At 34.8% G+C, this 23,761-nt stretch overlaps 1 protein-coding gene and 1 pseudogene across 2 annotated transcripts in view; one reads left to right on the top strand and one right to left on the bottom strand.

The window, feature by feature from the left end:
* SOS1 (SOS Ras/Rac guanine nucleotide exchange factor 1) overlaps window positions 1-23,761 on the top strand; it is a 124,052-nt gene that overhangs the window by 29,618 nt on the left and 70,673 nt on the right. For both annotated transcript variants that reach the window (XM_054567570.1, XM_054567579.1), the window contains exons 2-4: window positions 13,398-13,523; window positions 20,012-20,143; window positions 22,004-22,168. In XM_054567570.1, coding sequence (XP_054423545.1) covers window positions 13,398-13,523; window positions 20,012-20,143; window positions 22,004-22,168 — 423 coding nt within the window. The remainder of the gene's footprint in view (window positions 1-13,397; window positions 13,524-20,011; window positions 20,144-22,003; window positions 22,169-23,761) is intronic.
* On the bottom strand, window positions 969-8,789 carry LOC129067824 (peptidyl-prolyl cis-trans isomerase H-like; annotated as a pseudogene).

A 23,761-nucleotide genomic window follows, 5' to 3' on the forward strand; every position in this document is an offset into this window, starting at 1 on the left:
GTATGATTCTACTTATACAAAGTAACTAGAATAGTTGAATTCATAGAGACCGAAAGCAGTAGAACAGTAGTTACGAGGGTCTGGGGAGAGGTGGAAATGGGGAGTTAACTGTTTAATGTGTAGAGAATTTCACTCTGGGATGGGGAAAAATTCTGGAGATGAGTAGTGGTGATGTACAACAATGTGGCCCTTAATGCCACTAAATTGTATACGATGGTTAAATGGTAAATTCTGTGTATTTTACCATAATTTTTTAAAAGAAGCATGTTTCTTGGATCCACCCTAGGTATACCTAATCAGAATCTCCAGGAATGGGGCTCAGTGGCAAAATTAAAGAAGAAAAAAAGCTTTTTGGTTAATTGTTATGTGTTGTTTAGGTAAAGAGCCATGATATATGGGATTACATAATGCAAAGTAGGGTAAACTAGATTTTGTAATATATCTTTAAAGAGAAATTTACCAGATTGATGAGTACATAGTACATGTAGTCTTCATGTTTTTTATGTTCAGCTGTTTCAACTTGTATCTCACTGCATGCAGTAATGTGAGTAATGACTACTCATAATTATTTAGCATTCTATCATTTACAGTCCTTTCAGGTATATGATTTCATTTGATCATCACAATATTCTCTGCAGATGGGTAATGATATTGCCATTTATAGGTAAGAAACTTAAGATTTAGAAGATTTAATGACTTGCCTAACTAAGATCATGCAGGTCAAGTCAGACCTCCAAGACAGGTCTTCTGACTACAGCTCCTATTATTTACTCCATTAGCACTCTCCAAGAAAATAGTAGTTCTTGTTTAAGTTATTATAAAGATCCCATGGATATTTTTTTGTGAACTGAAAAGTGTGGGGTTATTAAATAAATCATAAGACTTAATACTTTATTTTATAGACAAGATTTTATCTTTTGACAAGTCTACTGTTCTTGCCATGTTAGCAGTGTTTAATATTTACAAAATTAAGATACGCTGTCCTGGCCCATGTAGCTCAGTCGTTTGAAGCATCGTCCAGTAAACTGAAAGGCTGCGGGTTTGACTCCTGTCAGGGCTCTGGCTAGGTTGAGGGTTTGGTCCCCTATTGGGGTGCATGTGAGAGCCAACCAATTAATGTTTCCCTGTCACATCAATGTTTCTTCCCCCCCGCCGCCTCATTTTCCCTCTCTCTAAAATCAATGAGCATGTCCTTGGGTGAGGATTAAAAAAAAAACAACAACTAAGATATACTAATTCTATATAAGGAAGTATTTTTATGAAATATAAACATGTGATACTTAATAAATACTAATTAATACAAGTTATTAGGAAATGTGATTTAAATTCAGCATTCTGTGGCATTATTTTCTTCTCTTGCATTAAAAGGATCTCTATACCTAACTATTTGTGCCTAGTATGCTTTTCATAAATGTGACTATTCTCTTAGAGCTTCCCTTTGAAGAATGTATGGCACAGTTGAGCCCAGAAGTCAGTAGACACCTTTTTTTCCACCCATGTTCTAGAATAGTAGAAAAATATGGGGGAGAGTCACTCCTAAACATTCCTGTTTTACATCTATACCCCTTGTAGCCTTACCATGGAATTGGTGGGGTAAGGGCATTCAAAGCATTAATATTTCTTTAATTTCTGCTGGATAGTATGGATATCTGAGGCGGGGGCAGTTTGATTTCTTGTAACATTTTTATTTTATGCTGATTTAATATTTAATCATTTCCTGCTATTTTGATAAGATAGTCATTATAGGATACAAATATTTAAAAATAAGATTCCAGATTTGTTTACCTGTATATTAAACTCACTGTTTGCTAATTTCATGTCTCAAAGATATCTCAAGTATAATGAAGTCCAGAACTAAAGTCTTAAATCTCCTTGTTCCCCTTCCTGCTTACTAAAAAGTCTGTTCTTCTTACAGTATTCATCTTAGTAAACACATCTGCAACTGGTACATCTATCCAGTGATCTGGGCCCTACCCAACCTTCTTATTTTATCCCCTTCATTTCTGTGTATGCTGTTCCCTTTACCTAGAATATTATCCCTCTCACTTTACCCACCCACTTTTCACCTAAATTCTACGACCCATCAGGTTAGTGCTTTAGCCTTCTTTTCCAGAACTACTAGGTTAACTTGAGGCCCCTTTTTATAGTGTCACTGCATCCTATAATAAACAACAGCATAGCTACAGCTAACATTAAGTGAACATTGAGTGTGTACTGGTACACACTCAATTAATAATATCATTATTAATTGGAAATTGACAACATACCTAGATAATAATTTAAGTTTTTCTTCTTAAAATGACTTTTTTCAGTCTCTTTGAAGCTTGACATTTAAAAATTGGGTGGGTAAAGTGAGAGGGATAATATTCTAGGTAAAGGGAACAGCATACACAGAAATGAAGGGGATAAAATAAGAAGGTTGGGTAGGGCCCAGATCACTGGATAGATGCACCAGTTGCAGATGTGTTTACTAAGATGAATACTGTAAGAAGAACAGACTTTTTAGTAAGCAGGAAGGGGAACAAGGAGATTTAAGACTTTAGTTCTGGACTTCATTATACTTGAGATATCTTTGAGACATGAAATTAGCAAACAATGAGTTTAATATATAGGTAAACAAATCTGGAATCTTATTTTTAATAATTTGTATCCTATAATATTATCGGAAGGATTAATTAATTTTCTCAGGGTTACACCCTGGGAATTGAAAGAACTGAGATTTGAATTTAGACAATTTAGACCACATTTAACCTTTTTACTACTCTGTTTCTTATTATGTAGTTACTCCTGTGATTAATGTCTTGTTCCCCTCCTGTCTTCTAATATCTGATAGGGCAGGGACTATGTCTGTCTTATATTCTTAGTATCTAGCATAGTATCTGTTGGACGCAGGCATGCACGTGCATGTATCTTATTTGGCATATAGCATTTTCTACTCAGAAAGTATGAAAATGGATAAAATTTATAAGTGGAATTCACAGATGACATTGACCATTTTGCTTTCTAGAAATAAAATTATAAATAATGGAGAAATCTATTTAGTTCATTCAGTAATCAGTTTTCTGTTAGTGATCACACATCAAAGAACCTGATCTATTTGGAGAAGTTTAAATTTGAACTTTTATGCCTTTGGTTCGCTAGACTCTCAAATCTAATGCTTAGAGGTTATAGGAAATCAAATGGTGAAGCTTACTATAAAGATACTCAAGTCACAAACTACCACTTTTTGGAACTGTTTGGAAAATTGCCAAAGAATAGACAATGGACACACATGAATAATGAATTTCTACTCCAGTTTTACAGATGCCTCTCTTAGAATGGAATTGAAACTTAAAATAGGATGGATAGGAGCAAAATGGCAATTTTATAAAGCACTCCTACCTGTTTTGGGGCATCACTGATAAGGGATTTCTACCACATTTGGAAGACCCTTGAGTATGAAGATGAAGAAAATGCTTGAAGAACTAAAAAAACAGAGATTTTTTTTTCTTGAGCCAGCTCTTTGTTTTATTGGTGGGAACTCTGTTATCACAGAAAGTAATGAAAATTTGTTTGGGAAGGTCATATGTATTGTTTTTTAGAGCAAAACAAATGAAAGATATGAACTTGGCACTTGATACATGTTTGTAATTTGATGTGTGTAGTTATTTTCTGTGGGAAAGGACTTTGAATATTGTCTTTCTTATGGTTAATGTACACATAGCAAAAAAGCAATCATGAAACATTTTATTTAAATGAAAACTTTTAATTAAATTTTTATTTTATTTTATATATACAGAGGTACATAAAATGTTACCAAAGTTTATAAATATGACAGTTATTTTTAGTGTAGGCTTTTTGGGGGGGGAATGGGGAGAGGGTGGTTGGTTTGTTCTTTTTTTTTTTTCCCTTTCCTTCCATCCACATCCCTCCCCTGCCAGGACCTTCCAACCCATACTAATAACCTAGACTATATTATTCCATATTTCTTTCCATGTTGTCATGTTGATGTACAAATGTATATCTATAATACATTATAAACAAACACATGTATGCATGTTGTGAACATTCCCTGTGCTGCAAATTTTTCTGTCTTACTCAAGAATACCTTGTGGAAATTTATCAAATGGCATAGCTCTAATTTATTCTTTTTAATGGCTACATAGCTGTGTTAGTTTGCCAGAGCTGCTGTAACAAAGAACCAGACACAGAGAAGCTTAAACAACAGAAATTTATTTTATTACAATTATGGAAGCTAAAAGTCCAAAAACAAGGCGTTGGCAGGGTTGATTTCTTTTGAGGCCTCTCTCCTTTTCTTGTAGATAGCTGTCTTCTCTCTGTGTCTCTACATGGTCTTCCTTCTGTGTATGTGTGTTCCAGATTTCTTCCTAAAGGCCTACTAAGGGCCTCATTTTAACTTAATTACCTCTTTAAAGACACTATCTCCAAATATAGTCACATTCCGAAGTACTGGGTTAGGACTTCAACATACAATTTTAAGGGATACAATTCACCCCACAATAATAATATTCCATAATTTATTCAGACATCCTCTTACTGATTGATGGCCAGTTACATTATTTTTAGTTTTTTTTATTTTTGCCTCTATGAACAGTGGTGCAATAAAATCTTTGTATGTATATCTTTTTATTTCTATAGGATATATTTCCAAGAATGTGTCTGCTGGGCCATAGAGTATAATTATTCTTAATTTTAATAGTGGTTGCTGGATAACTTTTTAAAAAGTCTGTTAGCAGTTCCCTGTTAGGGTGGCTCAGTTGATTAGAGCATTGTTCAGTACACCGAATGTTTGTGGCTTCGATTCCTGGTCAGGGCACATACCTAGGTTGTGGTTTTGATCCCCCACCAGGGTGTGTACTGGAAGCAACTGATGGATGTTTCTCCCCCCACCACCCCCACCCCTCCTTACCTCCCCTAATTTCTTTCTCTCTGAAAAGTCAATAAACATACCCTCAGGTGAGGATTTTTTAAAAAGTCTGTTATCAGTTACCATTTCTATTAGCAAGGTAATAGAATAACCTTTTCCTAGAATTGCTGTCAACAGTAGGTGCTATTGATTATTTTAATTTTTGCTGGTCTAATAGGAATAAAATATCTTATTGACCCTTTAATTTGCATTTGTCTTAATTCTGTTAAATTTGAGGATCTTTTCATATGTTTATATTGGGAAATTTTTAAATGTCAAGCTTCAAAGAGATTGTAAAAAGTCATTTTAAGAAGAAAAACTTAAATTATTATCTAGGTATGTTGTCAATTTCCAATTAATAATGATTTGAGTTTCAAAAGTTGGTTTGTGAATTCCTTGGGATATAAAAATGCCCTCTCCTAGAGAGGTGGTATTATGAACAGTGATTAGATTCTCAACCCACCCTACAAAGCATGTTTAATTCATAATGAAATAGCTGATGCTATATGGAATTTAGCGGTGTGATTCATTCATTTATTTTATAAGTACTCCATGAATAGAACTCTTCTTCCTCTGAATTATCCTAATATGGTTAGGGGCTATTGCTTCTGGAAAAGGGTACAAGGTAGTAGGCAAGGAATAGAATGAATAGATGACATGGGAGTCATAATGAAGTATAGATAGGGTATAAATCTGGCACCCCTGGGAGAGAGATAATATTTCTGGATTTACCACCAGTTATGTGTTTACACAAGACATTCATTAATTGTGTGGAAGTAGAGTGTTTTCAATTCATAGAAAAGCTTAGATATAAGACAGCCGCATAGACTTTAGTTGCATCTGTAGTTTCCCTTTTACTCTTTCTCCCCCAAAAAACAAAAAAAAAAATTATTTACAGTTGAAAAGCACAGAAAATCTTCGGTTCTGAACCTGTGATACTTCCAAGGTCTCAAGATCAAACAAGGCAGAGGCAACCAGGTGCCAGTCCAGATTATTTTACTCAGGAGCATCAGCTGGAGCAAGGGAAGGCCTTCAAGGGCAAAGAAGTGGAGGTCTGCTACAGTCTTGCTCTGGCTACATCTCCCACACTGTGAAATTACCATAGGCAGTTTGGGCTTATTGTTGGGTCCTGTGGGAACATTCTCAGTCTTTCTCATCACTACAAGTCCTCCAGTGATTTTTCCAAATACTAGGTGCTCCCCATCCAGTCAGTCACTCTTGGAACAAGTGATGAAGAACTGGCAGCTATTTGTACTGGGACCACTGTTTGCCATGGAAAGCAGGCCTCAAACTGAGTGCCTAAGTTTAAAATTTTCATCTGCAGGTGGCCCCCAGTAAATACCGGTGCGTCCGGTACTATCTCTGTTAACATCTCCATCCTGAATCATGAAATCCTTTATGACCCTGTGGAAAGTGACCCTCTGTATCCTATCAGAAACCCATCTTTTCTGAATTCTCCAGTACAGAACTACCTAAAGTTCTCAACAGTCTTAGGCACAATGTCTGCAGAGAGCTCCATCTTCACGCCACCAGTTTTCTGGCCAGCAGTGCCAACATCAAAGAACACCCCAGGCTGACAGGGCTTGAATTCAACACTGTCATGAATCCAACCTGGAAACTGAAGTTGAGAACACAGGGTTCCTCCCTTATACCTAGTATTTATGTCTCATTTTAGTAGATTAAGGTTCAAAAAATAAGATTCTCTTTTTAAAAATAAAATCAAATGGCTGACGCCCCTTTTTTTTAAATTAAACTATAAGCTCAGTGAGACCCAGGACTTTGTATATCTGATTTACTGTTGGATCTTTGTACACAGTAGATCTTCAATAAATATTTATTGAATAGTCCTAGTAGAAGGGAATTTCTTCACCGTCTTTTCATGTTTTTATCCCCCTCTGCCATTGGTAAGTATAAGAAAAGGGACTTAGACTAAATATCAGGGTTTTAATATGGTTTGTAGCAAACCATCCTTGTAGCAGAGAGATTACTCAGCATACAGATCTAATTATGTCAATGTCTTGTTTAAAACTCAATTTCTGCTTTCCTGATCACTTCCCAACTTCTTAGAATGAGATACAAACCTGCCCTTTCCAGTCTTAGCTTTCCCCACAGGTACTCCTCAGTACAACTCTTACAACTTCCCCACCACATCATTTTGTCTTAGCCTCTATGTCTTTTTTTATATGCTAGCTCCTTTTTCTTTCTTTTTTTTTTCTGCCCTCAAAAAGACTTATTTTGTGTATGTGTATGTGTGTGTGTGTGTGTGTGTGTGTAATTGATTATGCTATTACAGTTGTCCCATTTTTTTCTCCCCTTTATTCCCTTCCATCCTGCACTCCCCCTCCGCCCCCCGCCCCAGCATTCTGTCTTCTTAGTTCATGTCCATGGGTCGTATATATAAGTTCTTTGGCTTCTCCATTTCCTATACTATTTTTAAACTCCCCCTGCCTATTTTGTACCTACTATGTATGCTTCTTATTCCCATACCTTTTCCCCCATTCTCCCCCCACCCTCTGATCTCCATTTCTGTGATGTTATTCCTGTTGTAGTTGTTTGCTTAGTTTGTTTTTTAGTTTTTTTTTTTTTTTAGGTTCAGTTGTTGATAGTTGTGAGTTTTTTGTCATTTTACTTTTCATAGTTTTTGATCTTCTTTTTCTTAGGTAAGTCCCTTTAACATTTCATATAATACAGGCTTGATGATGCTGAACTCCTTTAACTTCTTGCCTGCAAGGTTTCTTTTGAGAAATCAGCTGATAGCCTTATGGGAACTGCTTCGTAGGTAACTGTCTCCTTTTCTCTTGCTGCCTTTAAGATTCTCTCCTTATCTTTAATCTGGGTAATGTAATTATGATGTGCCTTGGTGTGTGCTTCCTTGGGTCCAACTTCTTTGGGACTCTCTGAGCTTCCTGGATCTCCTGGGAGTCTATTTGCTTACCAGATTGGGGAAATTCTCCTTCATTATTTATTCAAATAAGTTTTCAATTTCTTGCTCTTCCTCTTCTCCTTCTGGCACCCCTATGATTCAGATGTTGAAACATTTAAAGTTGTCCCAGAGGTTCCTAAGCCTCTCCTCATTTTTTTGAATTTTTGTTTCTCCATTCTGTTCTGATTGAATGTTTACCTCTTCCTTCTGCTCCCAATCATTGATTTGATTCCTGGTTTCCTTCCCTTTACTGTTGGTTCCCTGTATATTTCTCTTTATTTCACTTTGTATAGCCTTCACTTTTTCCTCCATTTTGTGACCATACTCAACCATTTCTGTGAACATCCTAATTACCAGTGTTTTGAACTGTGCATCTGATAGGTTGGCTCTATGTTCATTGCATAGTTCTATTTTTGGAGCTTTGATCTGTTCTTTCATTTGGGTCATATTTCTCTGTCTTAGCACACCTGTTACCTTGGAAGGGGAGGAGCCTTGGGTATTTGCCAGGGCGGGGCAACCCAGGTTGCTGCGTTGTGGCGCTGTGTGTTGGGAGTGGTCCGAGAGGGAATGATGCTGCTTGCTCGGCTCTTGGCTGGCTTTCAGTCAGTTCCCTCACTACCCACGAGCAAGCTGGGTTCTTCTGGGGATGATTCCCTGGCAGGTGGGTTTGTGTACGTTCTAGGACCCTGTAGGTCTCTCCAATGAACTCTCCTGTGAAGCCGGGAGTTTCTCCCACTGCCACATCCCCCACAGACTTTTACAACCAGAGGTTTTGAGGCTTTTCTTTTTCCCACAGTGGAACCCTGGATTGCATGGTCTGTCTTACTCCCCAGCTGTTCCTACCGTTTCATCCGCATGTAAATGTGGGACTGCCTGGTCCACTAGCCACCGCCTCACCCACCTGGTCCTCTTGCTGCTGCTTTGCTGTGCATCCTCTCCACCCAGACTGCCCGTCTCCATCCCTCCTACCGGTCTGGATGACTGTTCCTTCTTTAACTCCTTGGTTGGTGGACTGCCATACAGTTTGATTTCCTGGCAGTTTGGTTATTTTTTGTTTGTAAATTTGTTGTTGTCCTTCTTTTGGTTGTGCGAGGGGGCAAAGTGTATCTACCTATGCCTCTATCCTGGCCGAAAATAAAACCCTGCTTCCTTATTATCTGCTGCCGTTTGCACATTATTTATCTTTTATGCCCTAGTTCAAGTATGTTTTACATGTAAAGGTTTATGATACTCCTCACACACCATCAGCAAGGGTTACTCTTTTTTTTTTTTTTGTCATCACTGTACCTTAAATATTAACTTCATTTTAGCCTCATCCCATTGTGTGAAGTCACTGTTTACATGTCTAGCTCTTCTGTGAGCTGAAATGTTTAAGGGCAGATGCCATGTCCTCATTCATTTTTGTGTCCTCAGCAAATAAGAAGACCTCAGGGCTGGGGGGAGAGGGAGATTGTTACCTACATGGACCTAAAGGTAAATGATAGGCCCTAGGACATGAGAAAATATTTTAGTCCATTTTATTTATGGAAAATATTTAAGTTCTCTAATTTTTTTTATTTTTGTCCTTAATTTTTTTTACAAAGGATTTCTGCTCTGATTTTAAAGTAAACCTCAGAATGAGGAGAAACCAGCATCTAAAACATTGAATATTGACTAAACAATCATAACACTGAGAAAGAGATTTAGCTATCCATATCTTTATTATTTACCATTGTAAAGATTTTGAGAATACCAGTTTTATTTGAAATTCTCCTGTTATATTTATAAATAAAAGTACATATCTGGGCTTAAGATATGACAAAATACAATCTAGAAGCCTTTCTAATTCTTTAGAGAGCCATTAGCTAGAAAAGGCTATTAAAGATTCATCAGAATTCAACATAGTGTTTTCTGGCAATTTACCCAAGGGGTTCCTGAATACACTTAGAGGACTCATATATCAGACAACGAGAAATTGATTTAGACTTAATCTCTTTGCTTTTTCAGATTTCACAATATCTGGCAATAATAGCCAACAAAGTTGTTTCTAATTCTGTTAGAAATTACTAGAAACAAAATGAACTGGCAAAATAGAAGCAGACAGTCCTTAGGGAAAGTTTAAAATTCAAAGGGTAACATCTTTAGTTGAATGTGATTATTATATCTTAAAAGAATTACTGTCATTATCATACGGAATTCTTATTCATGGCCATCATTAATGCTTTAGTGAAATTTTTGCATTTATTTTACTTAAATTACCTAAAATAATTGTATTTGAAGTAGATGTTTTCTATGTCAATAAATGTAAGTATAAAATATAATATTTCTGAAAAATGTAAATAAGGGAAAACTCACATCTAGTTTAAACCCAAGTCTAAGTGCTTATTTTAATTGCGCAAGCGCATACCACACCCATACTCACCCACCCCCTCTTCAGTGACTATAAGCTGTACATGGCTTCAGAAAGCTGTCATAAAATTTGGCAGGGTTACCTATTGTGTCTAATCATTTTTGAAAAAATAATCCTCACCTGATGATATGTTTTTATTGATTTTGGAGAGAGAGAGAGAAAGAGAAAAACATTGATGTGAGAGAGAAACATCAATCATGTGTCTCCTGTACATGCTCCAACCAGGGTTCAAACCTGCAACCTTTTGGTGTACAAGATGTCATTCCAGCAAACCGAGCTACCCGGCCAGGGCTATACCATATAATCTTGAATAATTTGGATTATTTGATCTATTAAATATCTTTGGGTTCAATTTAGATGGGATGGAACATTTTAGCTGTAACACTATCATAGAAGAGAAGCATTTTTTATTCTATCTGTATAGGAAATGTAATACTACTTCTGTCGGTTCTTTAAAGAAATTGCTTAACAGTGTCTTCCTTGAAAGATGAAAAGCAAAGTCTGTGTATTTCAAGAATTGGTGCTATGCTTGTCTTTAAACACTTACCATTGTCCATGTTTTTCAGTCAGATGTTTTTGAAGTACTGTTTTTGTTTTTAAGGAAATAAAATAATTTATTGGTTTCTTGTCTAAGTGAACCTTATGATCTTAATTTGACAGATTTAAGATATGGTAATGGTTCATATCCAGTAACTTAAGAGGAACAGTTGGCATTATGCATTATTTACCTATTAGGTTTTATTTGGCTATTAATAACCATCAATGAATAAAACTTTGAATTTCTAAGATTTTATGTCATAGAGGGTGTCAAACTTATCATTTGAATTATACGTCCCTGAATTATAAACACTGTCAAGTGTTTGTTTTTTAAACCATTACATTTTACCACTGTGGTTATATACAGTTCACTTGATTCTATATACCAGAGCAGAGTATTAGGTCCATATGAGCAGAGAGTATTTTTTATTAATCTCTATACAGATATACCTCAGAGGTATTGTGGATTTGGTTCAAGGCCACCACAATAAAATGAATAGCACAATAAAGTGAGTCACAGGGATTTTTTGGTTTCTCAGTGCACATAAAAGTTATATTTACATTATACTGTGGTTTATTAACTGTGCAATGCATTATATCTAAAATATCAATGCACATACCTTAACAAAAATACTCTATTGCTAAAAAATGCTACCTTATATCATCTGAGCCTTCAGCGAGTTGTAATCTTTTTGCTGATGGATGGTGTTGTCTCCATGTAGATGGTTGCTAACTAATGAGGGTGGCAGTTACTGAAAGTTGAGCTGGCTGTGGCACTTTCTTAAAATAAGACAACAATGAAGTTTGCTGCATTGACTGACTCTTTCATGAATGATTTCTCTGTGGCATGTGATGCTATTTGATAGCATTTAACCCACAGTTATAACTTTAAAAATTGGAGCCAGTTCTCTTAAACCCTGCCACTGCTTTATATACTGTTTATTGTAATATTCTAAATCCTTTGTTGTCATTTAACAGTCTTCACAGCATCTTCACCAGGAGTAGATTTCATCTCAAGAAACCAATTTCTTTGCTCATCCATAAGAAGCAACTCCTTATCCATTAAAATTTTATCATGAGATTTCAGTAGTTCAGTCACATCTTTAGGCTCTACTTCTAATATTTTAGTTCTCTTGCTATTTCTACTGCATGTGTAGTTACTTCCTCAAAGTTATCCATGAGGGTTAGAATCAATTACATCTCAAGTCTTGTAAATGTTGATATTTTGACCTCTTTCCATGGATCATGAGTGTTCAGAATGGTATCTAGAATGGTGAATTCTTTTCAGAGTTTTCAATTTACTTTGCCCATATCTATCAGAGGGATCACTATCTGTGGCAGCTATAGCCTTACAAAATGTTTTTCTTAAATAAAAAGACTTTAAAGTTGCTCTGGCTGATGTGGCTCAGTTGGTTGGGGCATTGTCCCATAACCAAAAGGTGGGCTCAACCTCGTCAGGGCACATACCTGGATTGTAGGTTTGATTCTCGGTGGAGGTGCATGCAGAGGCAACCAATTAATGTTTCTCTTCCCCCTCCCCACTTCCTCTCTCTCTCAAAGCAATAAACATATCCTTGGGTGAGGATTAAAAAAATCATTATGTGGTAGGTAAACTGTTTACAAGAATTTCTTATACACAGAGGCTGTCATTCCCTTTAGTTATTGAGGTGTAGTAGGACAGACCATAGTAACAGTCTACTTACTATGTCTACTCACTATGGTCTGTCCTACTTGGTAGACCATACTAAGTCCCGGGCTAGTGAGTACTCTGCACTTGCACCCTGTGAGTGCTCTATCTAACTCCCTTTAGAGAAGGAGCATATTTTGAAATGTATTTTTTTTTGTCTCCTGGAACTGATTTTCAGTCATTTATTTAAAAAGAGAGAAAATTTTGACCCATAGGGATACAAGTAAGGAATATCATGCTAGTTATTAAAATGTAAATTTTACAGAGGCCAGTGACTGAGGTGCCTCCAAAGAAATGGTCAGAAAAAATGAAGGTAAAGATTAATAAGTATTTAAGAATGAGTGACTACCAGATTATCTTCCTAAAGCATAGACAGTCACAGATTGTCAAAAGTACCCATTTTGTATCCTTTGGTATAGGATGACTTAGTGTTCAACAAACATTTAACAAGATTGTATTATGTACCCTGCACAGTGCTAGATACTGGACTGACATTGGTGAATAAGAGAAGACATCCCTCTTGGATTTTTATCATTTAGTAGGAAAGACAGAGTTCAGTAAGGGACAGAGAGCCATAGCAGTTCAGTTTTGCCCAAACATTATGTTCCATCTACCACTGGTTCTTGGCAAAAACTTTGTCTTTTATTCCCAGCTCAGCCTCTCCTTCTTTCTCTATATTCCCACCCTTCAGGGTAACTATGGTTTAAAAAAAAAAATTGAAATTATGCAATTAGGTATCGGAATCTTCAAGAACATATTAATAAGCATGTGTGGTGAATGTGGCTGGGAAAAAGGTTGAGAACTACTGACTCCGGGGTTATAACATTCAAATTTGTATCTGTAAACCATACTATGTTCTTGAATACAAACCCACATTTTTAAAAAAGTATTTGTTTTGTTTGTTTAATTAGATGATACAAACCTGCATTATAATTACTTTGCTTTTTGTTTATAGGTCCAGGGGCAAGTTCATCCTACTCTTGAATCTAGTGATGATGCTCTTCAGTATGTTGAAGAATTAATTTTACAGTTACTAAATATGCTATGCCAAGCTCAGCCCCGAAGTGTTTCAGATGTAGAGGTATGATAAATTTGCCTTGTATTTATTTTATATATACATCTAATCTGTGTGTTGATTGTGATGTCAGTAAAGGGGAAAGAGCTTGATTTTGAGTTCAAATATATATATATATATGTATGTATTTTTATATATATTTAAAAATTGAAGACTGGATTTATTTTAACTTTGTATTGGGTGTACAATACCTTGTTTATGTTAAAGCTGTCAAACCATTCTGTTTTGCTTTTAATCTAAAATGAACTCTTTTTGGTCTCTAAGCACTACTTCTTGATGCTAGAATATATATATATTTCCATACTTTTAAGAACGTTGCAATTAATTTTTTGATCTTCAGGTATTACATGTATTTTAAATAGTGAGTGGACTCCTTTTCTACCAGTTGGAAGGGAGGAAGGAATTCTATCATCTCTTTCAAAGATGACATGGTGACATGGTCTTTGTCTTTTTAGGGGTTATAGTTTAGTGGAGATACAGATAGGTAAATGGGCAATAACATAATATGATATACTATGAGTAAATGGGATGGGGAACTTCTTTTTAAGATTGTATTTATTTCTTTTTAGACAGAGGGGAAAGGAGAGAGGGGAAGAGAAACATCAATGTGTGGTTGCCTCTCACGTGCCCCCTACTGGGGACCTGGCCCGCAACCCAGGCATGTGCCCCGACTGGGAATCGAACCAGCAGCCCTTTGCTTTGCAGGCTGGTGCTCAGTCCACTGAGTCACACCAGCCAGGGGGGATGTGGGAACTTTTAAAGGAGGCAACTAAAAACATAGGCTTTGGGGCTTAGGGTTAACATCTCAGAAGCAGAGACATCTAAATTGAGTTCTGAAGGAGTCAAAAGTTTGAGAGGAGAAGAAATAAGATTTGCAGTACTGACAATGAGAGAGAGAGAGCTGGAAAAATAAAAGTAGTTTTATGGCAATAATGAAGGGTCATTTGGCTTTAATGACCTCAAATGTATAGTGCCACAAATATCTGGGTTTCTGCGACATTTCTTTTGCAGTACTCAAGTGTCAGCACACATACAAAAAAAATTAGTTGGGTTGAATGGCATTTCACTATGGATATACAATGAAAGAACAGCAGGACAAAGGGATTGTAGAAATTGGTAACAGAAATGCTTTATAGTCCTTTTCAGGACATAACACACATAGACTATAAGAATGATTTTAAGGCACGTAATGACTCAAGAGGAGGTAAGTTTTTCTGTCCCAGGCCCTGTTTTGTTCCCCTGAAAGTTAAGGCATATCCAGTGAGAAACTGCTGAAAAGAACATCAGAGAATCTATTTGGATGAGGGAAAAAAGTGAAATGTAGTAATAGCTGACATTTGAGTGCCAGCGATAGTATCATGCACTGTTCTAAACATTTGTATGTTTTATATTTCATTTAAAGTTTTTAATAACCCCATGAAGATGGCACTGTTTTTTCCCTTACTAGAGTGTGAACTCCAGGAATTTTTTTCTTGTTCACTGCCAGATCTCTGCCACCTAGAATTGGTACTGAGACCGCACTCAGGAAATACAGGTTGAATGAATAAATGAGTGAACTGAAACACTGAGAGGGTAAATAGTTGCCCAAGGTCACAGCTAATAAGTAGCGAAGCCAAGTCTCTAACCCAGAAAATCTAAGCTTTGAGGGCATACATACCACCAACCTATTCTGCGAGGTAGGAGAGAACAGGAAGATTGGAAAAATAGGGAGAGAACAGGGTATTGGGTTTCCCAATAAGGTCAGAGAACTGATAACACTGGAATACCTGAGTGAGAGACATAGAAGAATAGATTAGGATCAGAGACAGTTGTTGGAATTTAAGATTTTTTTTGGTAACATCGTTACAAAGCGGGATGTGGCTACGTGGTGATGGCTGGATTAGAGGTTATGAAATAAAAGACTACAGTATTTTATGTATCCTTAATGTAGACAACAAAGTCACACAGGATGATGACAGGACTTCACATAAGAGTGAAAAGAGTGATGTTCCAGAAACAGTTTGCAGAGTGGAAAAGATGCTAAATTCCCCTCCATGTCAGTTTTGAGACAAGGGCAGTTCCTACTCTAAGAAGTCTTCAGGGGAGCTCCAGATTTCAATTGAGCAAAGAGATACTAAGGAACACTGAATTGCAGAGATTGTGGATGTAGGAAGGATTGTCAACTATGAAACAGTAATTTACTTTGATTACTTAAGTAATTTAAAGTAGATTTCATACATTGTTAGCCTGTTTCTCATTGTGAAGGGTGAAATACCTTTATTTATCATTTCCTTTAAGCACTAATTATATTGGGCTTCAGAGTAGATCTTAAAAAGAACTGGTTACCTGACTCTCCTCATTAACAATTCAATTTGCTCTTTTCGGTTCTAGTTGTGTTCTCCCACAATGTTTGTAAAATGTAACATCTGTCCCTATGCCTGCTGTATTAAAATGGAATTACAGGTCTAGTCTTGCTTATCATTCTGATGTTGGTACATCCCAGGAATTTGCTAGTTTGGTAACATTGAATACTCAAGGAGCTCTTTCTATATATGTTGTACTATACCTATGTTTATCTAATTTCCTTTTAATTAATATAGAAACTACCGTATTTTGCCATGTATAATGCACACTTTTTTGCCCAAATTTTTGAAGGAAAAATAAGGATGCACGTTTTGCATGGGTATAATGATTACATGCCATGGGTATAATAATGGGCATAATAATCCAAAGTATAATGTGCACAAAAACGTGGGAACATATTATACACAGCAAAATATGGTAATTTATAATTTCCTAGTATTGAAGGGGGTCATGAATTCTCAAAAATAACTAATGAGTCTCAATCTTCCACTTGCACAGATTTAATCAGTATGTAGGTACTTAATTTTTCTTTATATAATTTCTTGGTCTTGTTCTTTCATAATTGTATGTGTTCATTATTTCTCTCTGGTTGACTAGACTGATTTCCATTTATAATGCCTTTCCTGTTTCCCTTTTTGGTCTGTGTATCCTGTATTTAACCAACTTCCATTTCTTAGGACACTAATACATTTTTCTTTTCATTTAATTCAGGCTTTCTGGGACTCCTTATCTTAGACTTTTTTCCCCCAATGAGTCATATCTTAAAGTTTTTTAGTTTACTTCTCTTTTCCATTCATTTTTTTCTTTAACTTTTTTCTTTGCATCCTAAAGAATCCTTGTAATTTTATGTTTTCCATTAACATTTAGATTTCCCAAGTAATTTTTCCATATTTCCCATCTTTCTAGAAAAAAATATCTCCCACACATTCTAAGCCTTTATATTAATAAGACTTCAAAAGTACCTGTGGTCTGAATATTTGGATGGAAGCACGTGTACAGGAGTTTCCATAGGTTCTAGAGTATTTGTCTTGGAATTGATTTTTAAGATTATCTATTTAGACCCCTTTATTAAATAAAGGAAAAGGCAAGGTTCTGCTAATAAGAGCCAGCTGAGCCCTGCATTGGTGGCTTAGTTGGTTGAAGCATCATCCCGTACACTAAAAAGATTGTGGGTTCAATCCCTGGTTAGAGCACCTACCTAGATACAGGGTTTGATTCCCAGTCAGGGTGTGTTTGGGAGACATCTGATCCATGTTTCTCTCACACATCAATGTCTGTCTGTCTGTCTGTCTGTCTCTCTCAAATTAATAAACATATCCTTGGATGAGGATTAAAAAAAAGAGAGAGAGCCCTGGCTAATGCGGCTCAGTGGACTGAGCACCAGCTTGTGAACTGAAAAGTCGCCGGTTCGATTCCAACAGGACACATGCCTGGGTTGCATGCCAGGTCCCCGCTTGGGGACATGATAGAGGCAACTAGTCACACATCGGTGTTTCTCTCTTTTCTCCCTCCATTCCCTTCTTTCTAAAAATAAATAATTAAAATCTTTAAAAAAGAGAGAGAGGGAGGGAGAGACAGCTGAATCTCAAATCTAGTTCTCTGTCTTATTTTTTCAAAGCCACTAGATAGATATTAAGATGGAGTTTCTCATTTCAAACAAAATTATTAATCCTGAAAGTAGGAGAGTAAAAAACTCTAGTTCCTGAATATTCCATTGAGCATTCCTCTTTGGGCTTCTTTACTTTTACAAAAATATATAAAATAATTGTAAAAAGTTTTATTTTGTTCTAAATTATAAGTAAATTTGTCACTATAAGAGATGAAGTAATTCTTTCAGTGGCCTTTCCACATTCAAGTCACCTTTTTTGACATTACTAGTCTTTTCCCATTCATTCTGAACTTTGGCATTATCTAATTATATAGTTGAATAATTTGATTCCAATAATACACTGATAAGTAAATTTAAATGTGTTTTTCATCATTATTATTTCTACTTTCTTGTGTCCTCTTTTGTTATTCCTGATTTTGTTTTCCCTTCTTTCTTAAAACAACAGATAAACTTGGAATTAGGTGGATAAAATCGAGATGGGAAGGGATTGCTGTTCTCTTTTCTTTTTCTTTCACCCCAGCCCCTGCCTACAATTTGCCTCTGTAATTCCACCGATGATTTTTTCCAAGATATATTAGAATTGTCAGATTGAGTTCACCCTCTGTTTTCTTCAACTGCTATCACCACTATACACAAATGGTGGTTTTTTTAGACTCTAAGTCAGAAAATCACTTTAGTGAATTGCCCAGCTACAATTTTTTTTAATGAACAGAAAATACCAGTTCATTGCATATAATAAGGGCAGGTTTTGTTTTATGAAAACTTTGTTCCAGTTCAGTGTGTGTGTGATGGGTAAAATGTATTCAGAATTTATTATTTCTTACTATGAATTGAGGTTAAAAAAAAAAAAGTTGGCAAGCCATAGGGCCATACCCTTATAAGGTTTGTACCATGGCTGTACCCATTCATTTAACCATAGATTAAAACCATTGCTGTGGAAATTTTAATTGGGAGCCATAGTAAAGTTAGTCCTAAATCTCTTGTCACTTTTGGAATAGCAAGTCCATAGTGTTGACTTGAAGAAGGAAAAGAATTTTTGTTTTTGATGTTTCCTTCTACCTTTTCACCCCTTCCCTTTTATTTTCTCCTTTTTCAAAGCCAAACTCCCCCAATATCTTGGATCTTTATCTTGTTTTATTATATGAGGGTACAGTATCCTGGCAAAAAGCTTTCAACTAGGTATTTGGAAAAGTTTGTAAACTTCATTTTTAACTACAATAATTTCTTTCAACACATGTCTAATTCTATTAATTAGAATCAAAATGATCACTTCTTATATTTGGCGACTGATTTAGCCTTGAATACAGATGGTAAGGAAGTTTATCAAACTTGAAAGGGGTAAACTATTCTTAATTTTTAAATTTATTTTTAACTTGTCCTGGTGTCAACCTGTCCCCCAACCTACATCACAAGGAAATCTATTTTTTTATTTTCCATTTTAATAACAGCTGGCAAAACTTTTTATTTAGATTTATAATCAGGAGTGATGTTTAATTTTACTTAGTAATGCTACTAAATACTCATTCAAAATCCATATGTTAATTATGTAATAGCGACCTCTACTGGTTTTAATTATGGTATCCTGAAAAGTGATTTTAAAAACTTGTGAGGGGATGAGGGTACCTTTTGTTTGAAGTAAATTACATTAGTTTATTAAAGTAGGGAGATTCAGCTTTCACATTAATATGAGTTATTTCACTTTTGATGGAAATTATAACTGAATATGTGCTGGAAATAAACAAAGTATTTTTTTAAAAATTAATGACCCATAGAGGATTCAAACTCTAATGATGAACAACAGAGTATTAAAATTGCTGTTGCCAGTATAAACCCTTGACTTCTATGATTTGTAAATAGTTTTTAAGTCAAGTACCTTTGCATGATGGATATTGAAAATAATTCTTAGCCCTGGGCAGGTAGCTCAGTTGGTTAGAGCATTATCCCGATAAGCCAAGGTTTTGGGTTTGATCTCCAGTCAGGGCACATGCAAGAAGCAACCAATGAATGCATAAAAATAAATGGAACAACAAATCTCTCTCTCTTCCCCCACTTCCAGTGCCCTCTCTCCCTTCTGCTATCTCTCTAAAAGCAATACATAAAAATTTTAAAAAATTTTAAAAAGAATTCTTAGAGGTTTCAAGTGCAAAATGCTACATGAGCTTGTAATTGATATTGAAAGTAAGGACAATAAATGAGAATTGGATTTAGATATTTACTTCATGGGCTTAGGTCTTGTTTTTTTGAATTTTTATATAAATAATGTTTAAAATGGCTTCTACCCATTCTTGTCATTAGCTTTATCACAGTGACGTTGAAATTCAGAATGTTAGATTATACAAGGAATGTTTAGTCTCTTAATTGCCTAATTAAGAAACTAACACATTGACAATTATCATCTTCTCATAGCTGAAGTATTTTTGTACTATAAATTATACCATATGTGAAAACACTTTTGGTATTCTTGGATTTTAAAAGTAAATTTTAAGTCAAAAGCACTATTTAATATATTTGTTGCTTAGTTCTTATTTTCCTGTTTTCCAAGGAACGTGTTCAAAAAAGTTTCCCTCATCCAATTGATAAGTGGGCAATAGCTGATGCCCAGTCGGCTATTGAAAAGAGGAAGCGAAGAAACCCCTTATCTCTCCCAGTAGAAAAAATTCATCCTTTATTAAAGGTAAAGCTGAAATACTACCTTTTTGCCTTTTAAAAGCAAAATAAAACCCATAATTTTCAAATACTAAGAGTAATATATTTTATGAATAATAGAGTCAACTGAAAAGTAAAATTTTCTCATTTAATTTTTTTAGGAATTCACATCATGGGGAGGGATGATATGGTAATACAAAAGTATAATTTGGGCAACATGATTTGGAGTTGGGCAACATGATTTAAAGTAATTTCATACTGACAGTAATAGTCAAACAAATTAAATGAACTAAGAAAGTTATAATTGTGGATTTTGTTCATCTGAGAAGTTAGTAGAACCTTGAAGAGAATTTATGAAATTCCTTTCTTGTCGGTTAGACTTGAATGTCCCTATAAATCCTTCAAATCTTAATCCTTCATGCATCATTAGATGTGTAGGGACTTCTGCAAAACTGCCATAGTGCTGTGTGTAATCTTTGAACACAAATTCCCTTTCTTAAATCATTTGAGCCTATTTGTCATTTAAATCAGTTGGTTGAATCTCACCAGAACTAAAAGGAAGAGTTAACTACTGGAAATTCTAATAATGCTATTTCTGTTTTATTTAGTACAGTGAACAAACTATTGATTAACTCTCACATCAAAAATATAGGTATTTGGAGAATTAAAACCTAATGCTTGCACACATGACCTAAGTTTTATTACTCAACTAAATTATTATCATTATCCTCAGTTTGTATTTGAGGTAACTGAGGCAGAAAGTGATTAAGTAAACTTTTAGTCCAACTTCACAGGGTTCTAAGTGATAGTGTTAGGAAATTCAGGTCTATTTGATCTGTCCAAGATTTAAGGCTAATCACTTAGATGATGTTTAAGAATATCAAAAGGTTATGTTTTGTACTCTGGTTGTTTGAATAGAAATATCTCCCTATATCTTACTAAATGGCCTAAGGAAATAAGTGCAAATTATATAAAATTACTAAACTGGCGGTAATTGCATACTTCACAATTCTCTTTTCATGATTTTTATTATCCACACATAGAGTTATATTCTAAGAGAAATAACAAATTGAGGTATGTATGTGCTGTATTAATGATCCTAAATTTTGAATTTTATGATCTAATTTTTGGTCTTTCAATTTTTTAATATATCCTTGTCACTATAAACATTTAATAGTTTTTATATATCCTTAAAGGGAAATGCAACCTGTTGCCAACTTACAAGTAGACTTTCTTCAAAATTATTTTTTTTCCTTAATTTTATTGTTTAAAAAATAGAATTTATTTTCCTATAGGAACTGGTCAGCTCCACAAAGCCCGTCCTATCTTTGAAGTCTAATAATAGGACTATTTAACATGCTGTTAATAACCACTATTGTTCAGTAGGACATAACATGATTTTTTCCATATAGAAATAGTAAAGATACCAGAAATGTGCCACTAGAATTTGGGAAAGCCCAGGTTCCTTTGGAAAAAAGGATAGAGGTATAAGGGTAATAGATATTCCCATATACCAATAATATATAACCTTTGTCCTGTATAAAGAAAACAACCAGTTTTGTCATAATTTATTCCAGGTATTGTGAATTAGGTGGCAATGAACATTTTCTGTTTCCCTAAATTTGGTCTTCCCTTCCTTGATTAAGGGTTATCTATGTAGTAATCTGTACTTTTTAAGCATTTTACATGATGATTGGTAATTTTGCCTTACCTTTTCTTTGTTTACATTTTTAAATAATAATATATTATTCATAAATGAGCCACTTAAAATTAGATGCTGTTGGTAATCATAGGCCTCAGTAAAAGTTAAGCTAGCATGCATGTTTTTTAATCAGTGTCAAATTTATAGTATATAATTTTTAAACATGCTTTTCTTTTAATTTTTCAGGAGGTCCTAGGTTATAAAATTGACCACCAGGTTTCTGTTTACATAGTAGCAGTATTAGAATACATTTCTGCAGACATTTTAAAGCTGGTGGGTAATTATGTACGAAATATACGGCATTATGAAATTACAAAACAAGATATTAAAGTAGCAATGTGTGCTGATAAGGTATGATACTGATCTTCTGTATGTTTTGTTCTTAAATATTTATGTTACTAAATGCTAACATACTATTCAGAAAGAATAAAATTTTTTATCTTGTGTTAGACTATATTTACAGTAATCTAATAGCAAGTACTCAAGATATCATTTTATGAAAACAGTATTATATATAATATTAAAATGTGTTTAAATATGTCATACAGTTTTTCTTTTGTATGTTGCTTCAAGTAGGGTTAATAACAGTAATAATTTCTTATTAGTGATATCTTAAATTTTTATGTGGATTTGAGATTTAGAATGTTATGAACTTACTTAAAAACAATTTTTGAAAGTGTAAAAATCCCCCTAAATCCTTGAGAGTTTAAGTTTAATACCTAGCTTTCTTTAGAAACTACTTGTTTGATTTTACTCTAATAATATTAAGAACAAACATTTTTGAAAGTTAAGCATATATGTGATGCACTTCATTTGGTCCTTATGATGCTGCTGTACAGTAGCTCTTACCTACATTTCATAATAGGGAAACTGAAGTGCAAGAGAGATAAAAAAGTTGGTTCAGAATATTCTAAGACGTTTCAGAGCCTGTACTTAAACTCTAGATTTTTCTGAGTGTGAAGTTCTTAGTCATTGCACTATTCAGCTTCCGTATTTTCATTTTATAAAAATGACTTTGTAGAACAGAAAATATTTTCTGATGAACCACTCCATTTTTTTCTCAGTATACTGTTTTTGATTTGGAATATTCTTTCTGATTACTAAATCCATTTAATTATGTTTTAGTGTTTGTTCTTTTAGAATGTAAATGTATAGAGGAAAAATCACCTGATCTGATGAAGGATTTCAAATGTGTTTATATTTTTAAATGAATAACTATTTGTTTTTTTAAATAATTATTTTTCAATGAACATAAAATATTTGATACTTTTTAGATGAATCATTTAAGTTTTTGAGTATATACTATGTGCTCACACAGGGAGGAGATGCAAGAGAGGTATAAAGTAAGCTTTCAGAGTTGATAAAGGGATACTTATATTTGTGAAACAAGCAGAAAGTTATACAAGATGAAATCTATTTTATTGTGTTATGGGGATAGTGATGTAGAAGTTCACAGAAGGGGAAAGATGAGGTTCGGGAAAAGTAATAATGGTAGGCCTCTTAGTAAAAACAGGACTTGTTTTGATCAGTATTCAACAAATGTAGGCATAGAAGTCTCTAAGAATTATTTACATATGAGGTGCTGAGGCCCTGGAATGCAGTGGTGCTGGCAAGGGTATGAAACGAGAAAACTAAATCAGAGAGAAATCGAAGACAGGATTTGGGAACCAGTTAAAAGTAATAGGTTAACAAGAGAAACAGAGAGACAGATAGATATTAGTATTGACAGAGAACTTGGAAAAATCAGTCTGTGATACCAGATGTTAAATTCTGTTTTAGTGAAAGCTGTGGTGGGATGGGGGCAATATATTCAGGAAGAGATCATTGTGTTTGCTTTTTGTCATTTAAGAACCATCTTCAAAGAATAAATTAGGGTGCTTAACTTCAAGTTTGACTGTAGATTCATATTTTATTATGCTTTTTAAAATATCTCTGACTATGTAG

Source organism: Pteronotus mesoamericanus, unplaced genomic scaffold, assembly GCF_021234165.1.
Source record: "Pteronotus mesoamericanus isolate MK-2021 breed Mesoamerican mustached bat unplaced genomic scaffold, CSHL_Meso_final contig_101, whole genome shotgun sequence".
Classification (NCBI taxonomy): domain Eukaryota; kingdom Metazoa; phylum Chordata; class Mammalia; order Chiroptera; family Mormoopidae; genus Pteronotus; species Pteronotus mesoamericanus.